The following is a 12,892-nucleotide window of genomic DNA, read 5'->3' on the forward strand; positions in this document are numbered from 1 at the left end:
GCAACATATACACTGATCTTAATTAGGCAGTGGTCACATTATCAAAATTCAGTGAATACACGTACACTGTTGAGCCCAGGCAACACAAGCTGCTGGTTAGGGAACTCACAATGGGCATTGCCACATTCAGAAAGGAAAAGGTGAGGCCGAGACTGGATTTCAAAAAGAGGATGAGAACTTTAACAGCAAATTGGTGGTGGATTATGAGCTAATATAAGTTACTGAGCAGGTCTGGGGTGGATGAATGGAGTTTTCAGCACTTAGAATGCATGCAGAATTGTAAATAAGCTCTCGTTTGTTGACAATGTGAATGGAAGCCTGGCTAAAAGAACATTAGAAAAGTTGGAGTCTGGCAAATAACACAAGAGTAGTTTCACGTATGTTTGTTAAGACCAACAGATGATTGAATATTTAAAAATCTAAAATTATTTTTGCTATAAAAGGTTACTTTCTTAAATCACAGGATATTTGCAAAGGTTGTCCCACTGTACTATTAGATACAACAGGCTTGCCCACCAAGTGGCTTACCGACCACAGTCTACATGTTCAAAATACGGAGGCTTTCAGAATGATACTGAGTTGGGAAGGATAGAAACGACAGTCATGCAGGCAGAGATGGGGATGGGACATTGGCAGGAGAAAGGAACCACAGAGGCTAGCTGTTGGGGGGGCGGGAGCAGGGAGGGATGCTGAATAGGAATATCAAAGTGAGCTGCTGAGTGAGTGATAGAATGTTGAGGAGGCTGAACAGGATTGAACTAGATACACACCTAATATTCACCCTTTCCCATAGCTGCACCACTAAAATCTCAAAATCTGGCCAAGGTTGGAAATCCTAGGGTGAAAGTCACTTTCATGTGAATTTTGCAAGTGTGTGCCTCATAAGACAGGAAGCAAGGTTAGAGTTAGTTAAACTGAAGTCCCTAACTCAGCCACATTCTCCATCCCCCTCACTGGTGATGAGGATTTGGAACCTTTTATTCATCTTTAATTTTGCTTCTTAACCAAAAAGTCAGAACTCAAACTGAGCATCTCTGAACAATTGAGTTGACATCACTTAATAGCACTGTTGACAACTTTCCATCCATTTGATAAAACACCAATTATAGTCACCTTTATCCTACACTTTGGGATAGGATATCCCTCCATAATTTTCCATTTCCAAACAAAAAAAAATGGGACGAGCGGGGTGCCATTTTATCTTTCCTAATGCTATGGTCAGGCAAGGGGTGGTGTTCAAACCATAATGGCACATGCACTTAGATTGCTAATTTGGACTAAATTATACAGATCTTTCAAAGAGTCAGCTCAGATAAGATGCAAAGTTCTACTTTCCTTAAAGTTCTATGACTTTGAATATATGTACTCTTGATTGTAGCTTCAAAGTTGGCCTATCATTTCCTGTTTCTCCTAGTGGGATGTTCTTTGGTTCTGATTAACCACTGTTGTAACGTGAAGGGTAAATTTCATTTCCATTAACACTATTAAAAAATTCCAAAATATGATCAGTTTTTGTCCCTTCTGGCAAATTGGCTTGTTTTAAATTCTACACATTTATTCATTTACATCAAGTGGATATCATGGGCAACAAACGTAAGCCCAGCCAATCTGGTCCCTTAAAGGACGTTAGTGAACCAGATGTTTTCTCCCCCTCCCCACCCCTTGACAATCAAAAACACTTCATAAAACTCAACTCCAGAATTTTGATGAATTCAAATTCCACTATTTGTGATGGCAGGACTCAAAGCTAGGTCTCCAGCACATTACCAGTGTCTCTAGGTTAATAGCCTAGTAATAATACCAGTTAGGCCGTTGCCTTTCCGTGGTCATTATCCCATCCGCTCCAGATATGTCAGTACATCTCTGAATAGGTGATTAGGAAGTATCTCCAGATTAAAAACCTCAAAAGCAATCATCTCTGCATTATTACCTGAGCCACATGCTAATTGGCATTGATTGAAGTAAATTATATAATTAAATGTTTGGTTTAGAGAGTTGTTCTATTGAGATGGGTTCCACTTAAATTAGACCTCATTAATGTCCTGGTGAACTGTCTACATTAAAACATATAAGTAACAGAGGGTCAGAATGGTGGAGGAGTTGGAATTTAGAAATCTAAATTAAAAAGTCAAGATGATGGAACAATTTAAAAACAAGCAGAGGGCACAGTAAGGATGGAGAATTCAACAGTAATGCTGTATGCTCTGGGAAGGGAATGACCTAGTAGTATTATCACCATACTGTTAATTCTGAAACTCAGCTAATGTTCAAAGTGAGATGGGAGATTGTTCAAATGTCAGATCAAGTCAAAATGATTTTATTTTCTCTGTTTGGAAAGCTCCAGAGGTGCAGTGACAGCTAAGAGACATCACTTAGCTTGTTCTACTTCAAAGCAGTGTTGCTTAGATAATTTGAGGGTATACAGTGTTGTTAGCCACTACAAGAGCTTCTTCAGTGATATGAACAAGGGACACCAGAGGTTGCAGCTCGTGTTGATTTTTACTCCTGGGAATGTACTGCAAACATATTTAGCCTGGGAAATGATACAGGAAGTCAAGAAATGAAAAAGTGAATACAGATGGGGTGCTCATATCACCAAGTTGCAAAATAGTCAGATGTTGTATAGTATTAGATATTGTATAAAATGATGTACAGTTGCTCCCCCTGTGGGATTCCAGCCATTCACGTCACTAATATGCAAACTTGATCACTGCATGTTTCATTCTGATTCAAAGTACAATCGGAACAACCAAGAGTTGCAAAATGCTTTGAAAATTTTATTTTTATATGTAAGAGCCCAGAAACATACACAGCAGCTGAATGCACTTACGGATGAGTAACGGGTTTGGTAGGAAGTAGAAACCACAACAGTTGCAAGAGAAACATGTGGAATAGTCTTAGATTGTCAAGTTCAACTTTTTTTTTGAAAAACCTGCTAAAAAAAATTCCACAATGTAAAAGGCAAGGTAACAAAGTTCAAAATAAAAGGTTTCCAAACATCAGAAGCACATTTACTTCAAGTATTCAGGAACCTGTACTTCAGCACGAACATAAAAAAAACATGTCTGGGTTGCTGAAGGTTAAATATAAGCAGACTTTGTTGTGAGAGCTAGCAGTTATTAGTCATTAACACTGTCCATTCCGTGCATCTACAATTAAGATTGTTTAAAACCAACACTTATATTGCATTAAATGTATCAAGTTAGTAAAATAAAACATGAAAACAGGTTGTATTTACAGCTTTGCATACAGCATTTACTCAAGTACTGTAGACATTAATTGTTGCCATAATTTCATTACTCCCCTTCTTTACATTTCAATAAATAACTAGTTCAATAAGCGATTTCACAAAACTGTGTACATGTCTTTACTGAATCAGGAAAATACCAAAAATTATGTACAGATAATTCTTACATACATTGCAGAAAATTGAGAAACTATTGATCAAACTTGCATTCAATATGATAAGAATTTGGAAACAACTCAACTTGCTCTCATATACACACAAAAAACACATTTAGAAGGAGAATACCAAGTAATGATAATCAGAAGGATAGGAATTGCAAATTCTGAAACTGCTGAACAGCAGTATTCATGGTATAAGCATAGTTTACAATGGCATGAGGTAAGTGTTCGGATTGATAGGAGGTGGTTTTCATAACATGCATCTAATAAAATGGACTACTGCTCTTATCACAATGAAATCAACATCTGAATTTTACAGCACTTCCCCAGTTTGTAAAATGTAACAGTATGAGACTTGTTGACATTAATATGTCTTTTCAAAAGTGATGTCTCCTAAAGTGATCTAACAGAGGGTAAGTGAGATAAAGTTATGTATTGCACAATCTAAAGAATATCAAATTTTAGCATTAAAATTGAATAATTTTCAGCTACTTGAAAATTATGTACCGGTCATAAAATGTGCAAGTGTGGGCAGCATTTGCTAAGCAACTCCAGCTTTAAACAAAGACATGACTACCTTTATCTAAAGATTTCCAAGTTTCCACAGGAAAATCTAAAATTGTTAAACCAAAATGAAAACTGTTAATCTAGAAAAGGTGTAGTTTCCCTTTTGTATATACATACAAAAAAAATGCACAGGCCAGTTAGCACCTGAAAAAAAAAGTCCAAAATCTCAATTTCAAATTTGATTTTCCAGTACGTTCATTTTATTTGAAACATGGCACACAGTAAGCATGACATGCTTGGGAAGATCAAGTGACTTTGGACCTATAGTTTGAAAAGCATTCCACCACTGATTTGCTTCACAGATTTGTGGAAGCTAGGTCTTCAAATAAATTCAAAAGCTGAGATAGATTTTTTGGGGTCGGGAGTTGTGGGGACAGCCAGAAGGGTGAAATTAAGGCTAACAATTACATCAGCCAAAAACTTACTGTATGAATCAAATCTTGCAAAAGGCCAAATGGTCAACTCCTGCTCCTATTTATAGCTGCAGTATAATGTCCAACCATGTTACAGCCCAATTTATAGAAACTGTTTGGTAATGGAGTTGTTGACTAATCAATGCATCAAACACTTACCAAAGGTAGGAAATGAGATGGGTGATGAAATTTGTATCTAGTGACTATATTCACCATCACCCAAGCTCAAAAAATATTAGATCTCTGGGTATTCCTTACATTTAGTGAGCATGTATTGTGTGCTCAGGTGAAGTATTATCAAAAAGACAAATGACCACACTTTGGAAAGAACATCAAGACCTTGCAAGAGTGCGGAGCTTAACAATACCATTGAAGTTGATTATCTGAAGGGACACTACAAACAATGGAATTCTTTTGCATACAGCATAGAAAATTGAGGGGAAATTTATAAGATATGCAAAATTAAAGCTTTTAAATCAAATGAATGAAGAGAAATGGAAGTCAATGACCAGATAAGACAGGCTTAAGACAGGGAAATGAGATTTACCTTCAGTAAGCAAGAAATAAAATGCATTGCTGAAATCAGATGCAAAAGCGAATTAGATTTAATACTTAAAGGAAGGAACTTGCAAGGTTTTGGGGAAAGATCAGTGAAGTTAAACGAATCATTCATTCTTCCAGATGGTACACCTATACAGTGGGCTGAACGGCTTCCTTGTGCTATGTCATTGTACGTTTCAAATCTCAATTAACAGAAAGGGCTTTAGGCCCTTTGTGGGTGTGAAATGCCTGTGATTTTAAGTAGTCAGTCAATCATTTCAATTGTTTGCTACTTCCACAGCACCTGGAAGTCTTGGGAAGTTTATACACAGATAGTGGCTTTAAGACACTTATTCTCTGCGGAAGAATAAGTGCTTTAAGAAGGCAAAACTGACTGAAATACCAGAGTCAGGTATTATGTAATTAGTCTGTGCATAATAAGGTATGAACAAAAGTGTATTTCGGTTTGTGATCAGCTCATTACAGAACATGAGCTCAACGATTTTGCTAGTTGAAATTCAGGCTTCACAAGCAGACAGCAGAGCAGAGATCAGAAAAACTACTGTCATTGAATTATATTGGTCCATCCTTTAAGAGGCCAAGTAGACAGCAACTCAGTTATTGACAAGAAACATGCAAATAATGAAAACAACAACAGAAAATAAGACATGAGGATGGGAAACAAAGCACAGAATCTTGGGTAGGCAACACTGACCTGAGTCTACAAGTATTAACTCCTTGACGAGCTCAACACGAAAATCAAAGTAGTAACTAGCAATATTCAAGCACAAAACTGTTATTTGATGCATAAAGTTCGATTTGAAAGCTCTTAAAAAAGCAAATCGTAGAAACTACAAAACACATGCTCAAACTGATACAGAAGCATAGATAGATATATTTAATATTAAATTGATAATGACATATGCAAGTAACTGTGTCAGAGCTACCAATGCAGTCCCAGGCATCTTTTCAGAAAAGATAGAATGAAACATCCATAGAACAAATTTGTAACAAGTTAACTAGCAATAAATGCCTCCATAGTACAATTATATTATATATGCTGTTAAGAATACATGTTTCAGCAAATCTGGTAAACTGAACAAGTATGCCTTGTATTATTAGTGCGATAAAAATATAATACTAGTGAAAAAGTGTTTTCATTAGATTGCAATAAAATGAGCTGAAATGTAGTCCTGATACAATTCTCTTAATATATGTAATTAGAAAAATAAACAGGACCATTAACAGCTTGAATTTTCTGCATGGATTTATTAGGATTTATTAACTGCCTTTAGTTCTTCATTTTGATTTACTAAATGCAACACAGGCACTATTTAATTGTCAAGTTGACCATGCACATTGCCAATATTTGCCATTTTTTTCCCAACACAAATAACCTATTTGAAAGGCCTCATTCCAAATACCACAATCAAACATTTCAAGTTTCATGAATAGGCATTAATATTTACAAAATACTAAGTGAAATGAAACAGGAGGTTCTTCACCCACATTGTCCGAAAGCACTGAAGGCCAAAATTTCTTAAAGTCATAATTTGGGAAAATCTGTTGAACATGAGAAGACAGCAGCAAGTGCATCATATCATTGAATTTTGATGGGTTTCTTAATCGGTAGATTTCTCTGGATTTTATTTATACCCAATAAGCACTACCATTTTCCCTTAGACATCTTGAATTGTATTAGTGACTTTTAAGGGACAAGCATTTGTTAATTGACGTTTGGCTGTTCTTTTGCACTGTTTCCAAAGTCCACAGTGATGTTGGTGTACAAAGGAAGCTCTTCCTTATGAAGCAAGTTGTAGTCTACGGAATTCATCCCATCAAGTCGCCATGACCGGGCTACTTTTACTACCATGTCAAATCTGTAAGCAATTACATTCTAGACTTACTGAATGGTATACATTAATTGGAGACAAAAACAAAATGTTCCCTCTAAAATAAGTCTTTAAATTAGGCATTTGCCTTTGCACTGGTCACTCTGTACTTACAAATGGTTAAAGGGAAATGCAAACTCTATCCAGATTTCTGTTAACGATACCTCTTAATGATGCTGTGTCATTAACCCCAAAGTTAATAACAGAACATACAAGCAGGTCTTTTATTAACCAGGAAGCTAGTTGGTTGGTGCATAATCCCTTTAAAACTCAATCCTAGCTCCTTTTCTAATGTGCAACAGATCTAGTTTAGTTTTTGAAAACAGCTGCATTTTAAGATTCTAAAACTGACTTGCTCCTTTATTTTGAAAGGCCAACAGAAGTACCCACTAAATCCAGCCAGAGACCTAAAAAGTCTATTTGCTTTCTGTCGTAGCAGCCCATGACAGAAGTTGACAAGATGGCCACCTGGGCCTCTTTAGCTGATATAAAATGGCCAAAAAGTGGTTGGCAGCTACATATAACAAATGCGCACAGCCAGACTTCTGGCCTCCACAGAGTTACTGGATAGGGTAACAAAAAGGTCCCATGGGAGTCATAAAATGATCTTGGTGAGAAGAAACGTTTACTGGAGTGAATTTACTGGAGTTTCTGTCAACAAGTATTTCTATAACACAAACATTTTAGTAAGGGGCATTTTTGAAAGGCCTAGTTTAGCTACCATTCTAAGTATTAATTTAGAAAAAGGTTGAAGGAAAAGTATGATCCCACAATAATCTGGATCTTTGGGTAACTATCATGGCATATTACACATGCCCATATTAGTAGTGAGATGCAACCCACAAGCCTTCACACAGAGATTTAGTTGAATATTTATGAGCAGCCAATGAGAGAAAATAAAAAGCGGCCGCCTCATGGAGGATAAGATGGAGCAACAAATGATGTAAACAGACAGCCTCACAGAGTAAGAGGTTATGAAGAGATAAAGGAGTGACTGAGGCAGATTACAAAATACACAGTGATGATGTGGTTATGTCTTCCTAGTTATTTCTGGAACCTAAACAAGCTTGCTTAATGACTTAGTAAAGTTTTAAAAGTGACTGAATTTCACCTCAGTGGAATTTGAATAGATGCTTTCCATTAAAACAAAAGGAATGAAAAGTGTTTAGAACAGAAACAGCAAAAGATTCATTCAAGAATTAAACTTTGGTTTAAAACTCAACGAGAATCAAGGGGATTATAACTGCAACTGCAAATCAGACGGACTGTTTGTTTGATCTCTCAGGCTGCGAGAGGGTTTGTTCCCAATCTGTCAGCTGTGTCACAGAATTGTAGTCACTTTATGTTAAAATTGATTTAAGACTATACATCAATTGGTAGAAATTAATATCAATCCTAATCTTCTGTATTAAAGCTAGTAAAGAATTTGCAAGAGTCTTCAGTGATGAGCAAGTATTTAGGTTATTGGCAATTAACATGAGAAACTGTCAGGTGCATTGTAAGATTCCCCAAAGACAGATGGAGGTATCTGGTAAATATGATGAGATTTTTGGAGGACTGAGGGCTCTCCATAGTGTTATCCATCATTGATTATGTTTTCACTGAATTGGATGTATAGTTTGGGGGACATGGCTAACAATTACATGCAATATTGCAAGTAATTATTGAAGGCAAAAGGTATAAAATCGTCGTCTTCAGTTGGGGAAAGTTAGAGTGTCATTGCCCTCTTTCTGATCTGAGCTGTAATTAATGTGACAACTGGGCCCAAGTGAATACTAGATTTGGAGCAGACTCTGGCCTCTCCCAAATGTGGTAAGAAAGCTCTGGAAACAAGGTGCTTGTACTGCTGAACACTCCTCTTTAATAGGTTTCCCTAAAATGCTTCCCAAGAAGCTTTAAATAAGAGAGACAAGAGGGTTGAAAACTGTAAAGACAGTTGAGCGTCAATGTGAAAGGAAAGATAAGATAAATGGGAGCATAATTTTCTTTGCCTCTCTGCTCATATGACTAGAGCAAATTATTACGTCTAACTCAGTGCAAAATGCACTATAGCATAATGCCCAGTGTAAAGATCTCTAACAACATTAACTAACTTTTAAAATACTTATACTTGTTCTTGCTTCTCTTCACCATCCCCCTTCACCTATCTCAACGCTAGTTACTCCTGCACCTATATTCTGTATTTCTACGGGGAGGAAGGCAGAACAGAAAACCACTTTGGATGACCAGCCACGAATAGTGGAGCAGGCTCAAAGGGCTGAATGGCCTACTCCTTCCCTGTACTTTATGTTTCTATGTTCATACTCATTCATCAAGTACTTGTCCCATCCATCAAGCGTCCACCGAAATAGTCAGAAAATTTAATAAATACTGACTGACTTCATTTGTCAAAAAAAAATAAAATTTTACCTCACTTAATATCTTAAACACTAGTCATTGATGATCTAAATCTCCAGTTTGCTTTCTTTAACCCAAGCGTTATTATTGGCTCATAAATTAACATCACTCTGCAAGTACCTTTTCTCATTTTTCTCGTTACCCACATCCAAGCTGTGAGATATCATTTTGTAATGTCCAAGGGAGAGGGGAGTTCGAATTATCTTCATTCCTGCTAAATAAATCCTAAATAAAATTTGAAAAAAAATAAAAATCATTAATACAAGCTCTCAAGGTCTCATCTACATAACTATTGATTATTTTAAGTCTTTAGACCAGGTGGACCATGATTTTGCTTTTCACAGTTGTCCAGGAAATGAAAAACGTCACTAGCATCAAGTTTAATTCACTGTTCCCATTAAATTCCACACATCTCAGTTGTTGATATGAAGATATTGATCTTCAGATTGAGGATTTAACTACCAAAGATACAGCAATGCCAATAACAGCTCTGTTGAAAACCCATATGCCAGACATTTCCAAAGGAAAAAGATATTAGGGCAGAAAGGGCAACATAATCTGGTCCATAAAATCAAGCAATAAGTAGTTACGCTGCTTGTGCATCAGTCTATAGATAGATCTGGGGTTTTGTATAACTACTTCATTCATCCTAAATCCAAATTCACATTCTAATAGTTACAACAATTGAAATTCAGACTTCACAAAAAGTTCATGAGTTTAACAATTACGAATGAGCATAACGAACAAGTCCTACCGAGCTGAGATGTCATCATCTTCTCCACCCCAACCCCAGTATGTGTTTGGGAAGCCATTAATCCTCAAGTACTGATCAGGGGTCAAGGCCGAAACACCACCAAAATACATCTTGTATGGTAATCTAGAATTTAAAAAAAAAGTTAAAAACTGCATCAACTTGGGTACGATTTAAACACCAGCTAAGTTGAAAATTAGGAATAAGGGTCACTAGACCCATAATATTGACTCCAATTTCTCTCTACAGATGCTGCCACTCCAGAGTTTCTCCAGCCACTTGTGTTTTTGTTTGATTTTCAGCGTCAGCAGAAATGTGTTTTTTTGAAAATTGTGTTTATTGTTTCAGTAATACAGAGAAAGCTTTGAATATCCCAAATTGATCAAAATGGAACAATCTGTTCATAAATACACTGTATATCTAAAAACTGAAGAGTGATTTAGTAATTTCACATTGAATTAATTTGCAATTACACCATAATGTTACAACTGCTCAATGTGTTACTGTTGACGTCAGTAGCCATTTAAAGAGATGCATTACACACTTAATACCAATTGAAAATGGAAGTGGGGAGTTGATACAGATTCAGTAAGTGACAATAGGAATCACTAACTCGACACACAATTGGCTACAGCATAATTATCCAAACATCTTGTGTAGGATTCTAAGTTTTCTTTGGGGAAGCCAGTGAGAAAGTGTTAGGAAAGATTTAGTGCACCTTGCTTCATGTCTTTGGACATCCACATTCTAAGCTGGTCTTACTTAAATTTGTACCCAAGTGGAGTGAGAAGTGGGTTGTCTTGCATCCAAATCTTTGCCCTCTCCTAATTCTTTCCACATATAGACATTTAAAGAAGAAGAAGGACGAATGTATGTCTAGCTCAAGCCAGTGTTCTGGAGGTTGGGATAGTGTCTGCCCATTGAGCATTTACTCTCACTTTCCCCACCCCTCCCATGTCCCATTCAGAACCGAACAAAGTCATACAGCACGTATACAGACCCTTTGGTCCAACATATTTATGCCAACCAAGTTTCACATACTAAACTAGTCCCATTTGCCTGCATTTGGCCCATATCCCTCTAAACTTTTCCTAATCACATATCTGTCCAAATGTCTTTTAAATGTTGTAACTGTACCTGCATCTATTACTTCTTCCAGCAGTCCATTCCACATACAAACTCACCCTCTGAGGAAAATCTTTTTCTTCTCACTTTATAATTATGTCCTCTAGTTTTAAGCTCTCCTAATTAGGAGAAAAACCTTTGCTATTCACCTTACCTATGCTCATGATTTTACAAACCTCTAAATGTCACCTCTCAACTTGTGGTCCAGTGAAAAAAGTACATTCTATCCAATCTCTCCTTATAACTTAAGTCCTCTAGTGCCACTAAACATCCTTTTAAATAGCTTTCACACCCTTTCCAATTCAATATCCTTTCTATTGAAGGGTGACCAGAATAATTCACAGTACTCCAAAAGTGGCCTCACCTACATCCAGTACAGCCACAACATGACGACTCAACTCCTATACTCAAATGGTCTGAGCAATGAAGGTTAGTTTGCCAGACACCTCTTTTACCAACCTGTCTACCTATGACATAAAAAATTTCAAAGAACTGAGTACCTGAACCACAAGATTTCTCTGCCTTACACTCACCAAGGCCCTTTAACTATTTAAGTTCTGCCTTTGCTGATCTTACCAAAGAGCAACACCTTGCTTTTATGCAAATTAAACTCATTTTCCACTCCTTGGCCCATTAGACCAATTGATCAAGACCTTTTTGTAATCTTAGTTAACTTTCTTCACTGAAAAGTAGGAACTGCAGATGCTCGAGAATCTGAGATAACAAAGTGTACAGCTGGATGAACACAGCGGGCCAAGCACCATCAGAGGAGCAGGAAGGCTGACGTTTCACGTCTAGACCCTTCTTCAGAAATGTTCTGAAGGTGCGTCCTGGCCTGAAAAGTCAGCCTTCCTGCTCGGCCTGCTGTGTTCATCCAGTTGTACAACTTGTTATCTCTAACATTCTTCACTATCCACTATACCACCAATTTTGGGGTCATTCTCAAGCTAACTTACAATGCTTCCTAAATTCTCACCTGAATAATTTTATATAAGTGAGGAACGACAGTAGATTCAGCATTTGGAACAAAGTTTGTCACAGGCCTCCAGTCCAAAAAAGCCTTCCACCTCACCCCCTACCCTCCGTCTCCTACCGTCAAGCCAATTTTGTATCCAATTGGGTAGCTCTCCCTGGATCTCATGATCTAATCCTATTATCCAGTTGATGGCTTTACTAAATGCCATGTAGATAATGTCTATCGCTCTGCCGTCTACCTTCTCAGTCACACTTCAAAAACACAATCAAGTTGAGACACAATTCCCCATACACAATGCCATGCTGACTATCCCTAATCAGTCCCGGTCTCTCCAAATGCACAGAAATTGTCTCAATCTCATTCAATTTATCCAAGATTGACATCAGACTCACCATATCAGTAGTCACACGAAGAGAAAACAGCTTGTGGATTGAATGAGCAATTGTACAGTAAACTTTAAATTCATTTCTTGGCCATTTTGCAAGGGCCTTGGAACATCATACACAGCCATGATGGGCCACAGCAACACATTTTTGTTACATGCACTAATTTTAATAGATATAGGTTGATTTATATAGTCCAGGTAGTTTGCATTGCAGGTTGCTGCAAGATACTGAAAGGTACTCTTTGGTAAGATCAGTAAAGATACTAAAAGGACATACCAGCGCTCCAGATCTTCCTGGATGTGGGGAGGTCCAAGAGGATGAGCTGTGGCTAAGGAATCAAGTGTGCAAGGATATTTCTACTAACTACAGGCCCGTCAATTATTCAGGGTTGGGGGGGGGGGGGGGGGGTGGAAGGAAATGGAGGAGGGGGTTATGGCTGA

The 12,892-nt window shown here is 37.4% G+C and overlaps 1 protein-coding gene across 1 annotated transcript in view; it reads right to left on the bottom strand.

Moving 5' to 3' along the window:
- Positions 1–2,803: 2,803 nt before the first annotated feature.
- LOC132209767 (beta-1,4-galactosyltransferase 3-like) overlaps positions 2,804–12,892 on the bottom strand; it is a 45,954-nt gene continuing 35,865 nt past the window's right edge. The window contains exons 4-6 of the mRNA XM_059646559.1: positions 9,969–10,091; positions 9,335–9,439; positions 2,804–6,805 (exon numbers count right to left, since the gene is read on the bottom strand). Of these exons, the coding sequence (XP_059502542.1) occupies positions 6,652–6,805; positions 9,335–9,439; positions 9,969–10,091 (382 nt within the window). The 3' untranslated portion in view covers positions 2,804–6,651. The remainder of the gene's footprint in view (positions 6,806–9,334; positions 9,440–9,968; positions 10,092–12,892) is intronic.

Source organism: Stegostoma tigrinum, chromosome 6 (assembly GCF_030684315.1).
Source record: "Stegostoma tigrinum isolate sSteTig4 chromosome 6, sSteTig4.hap1, whole genome shotgun sequence".
Taxonomy (NCBI): Eukaryota; Metazoa; Chordata; class Chondrichthyes; order Orectolobiformes; family Stegostomatidae; genus Stegostoma; species Stegostoma tigrinum.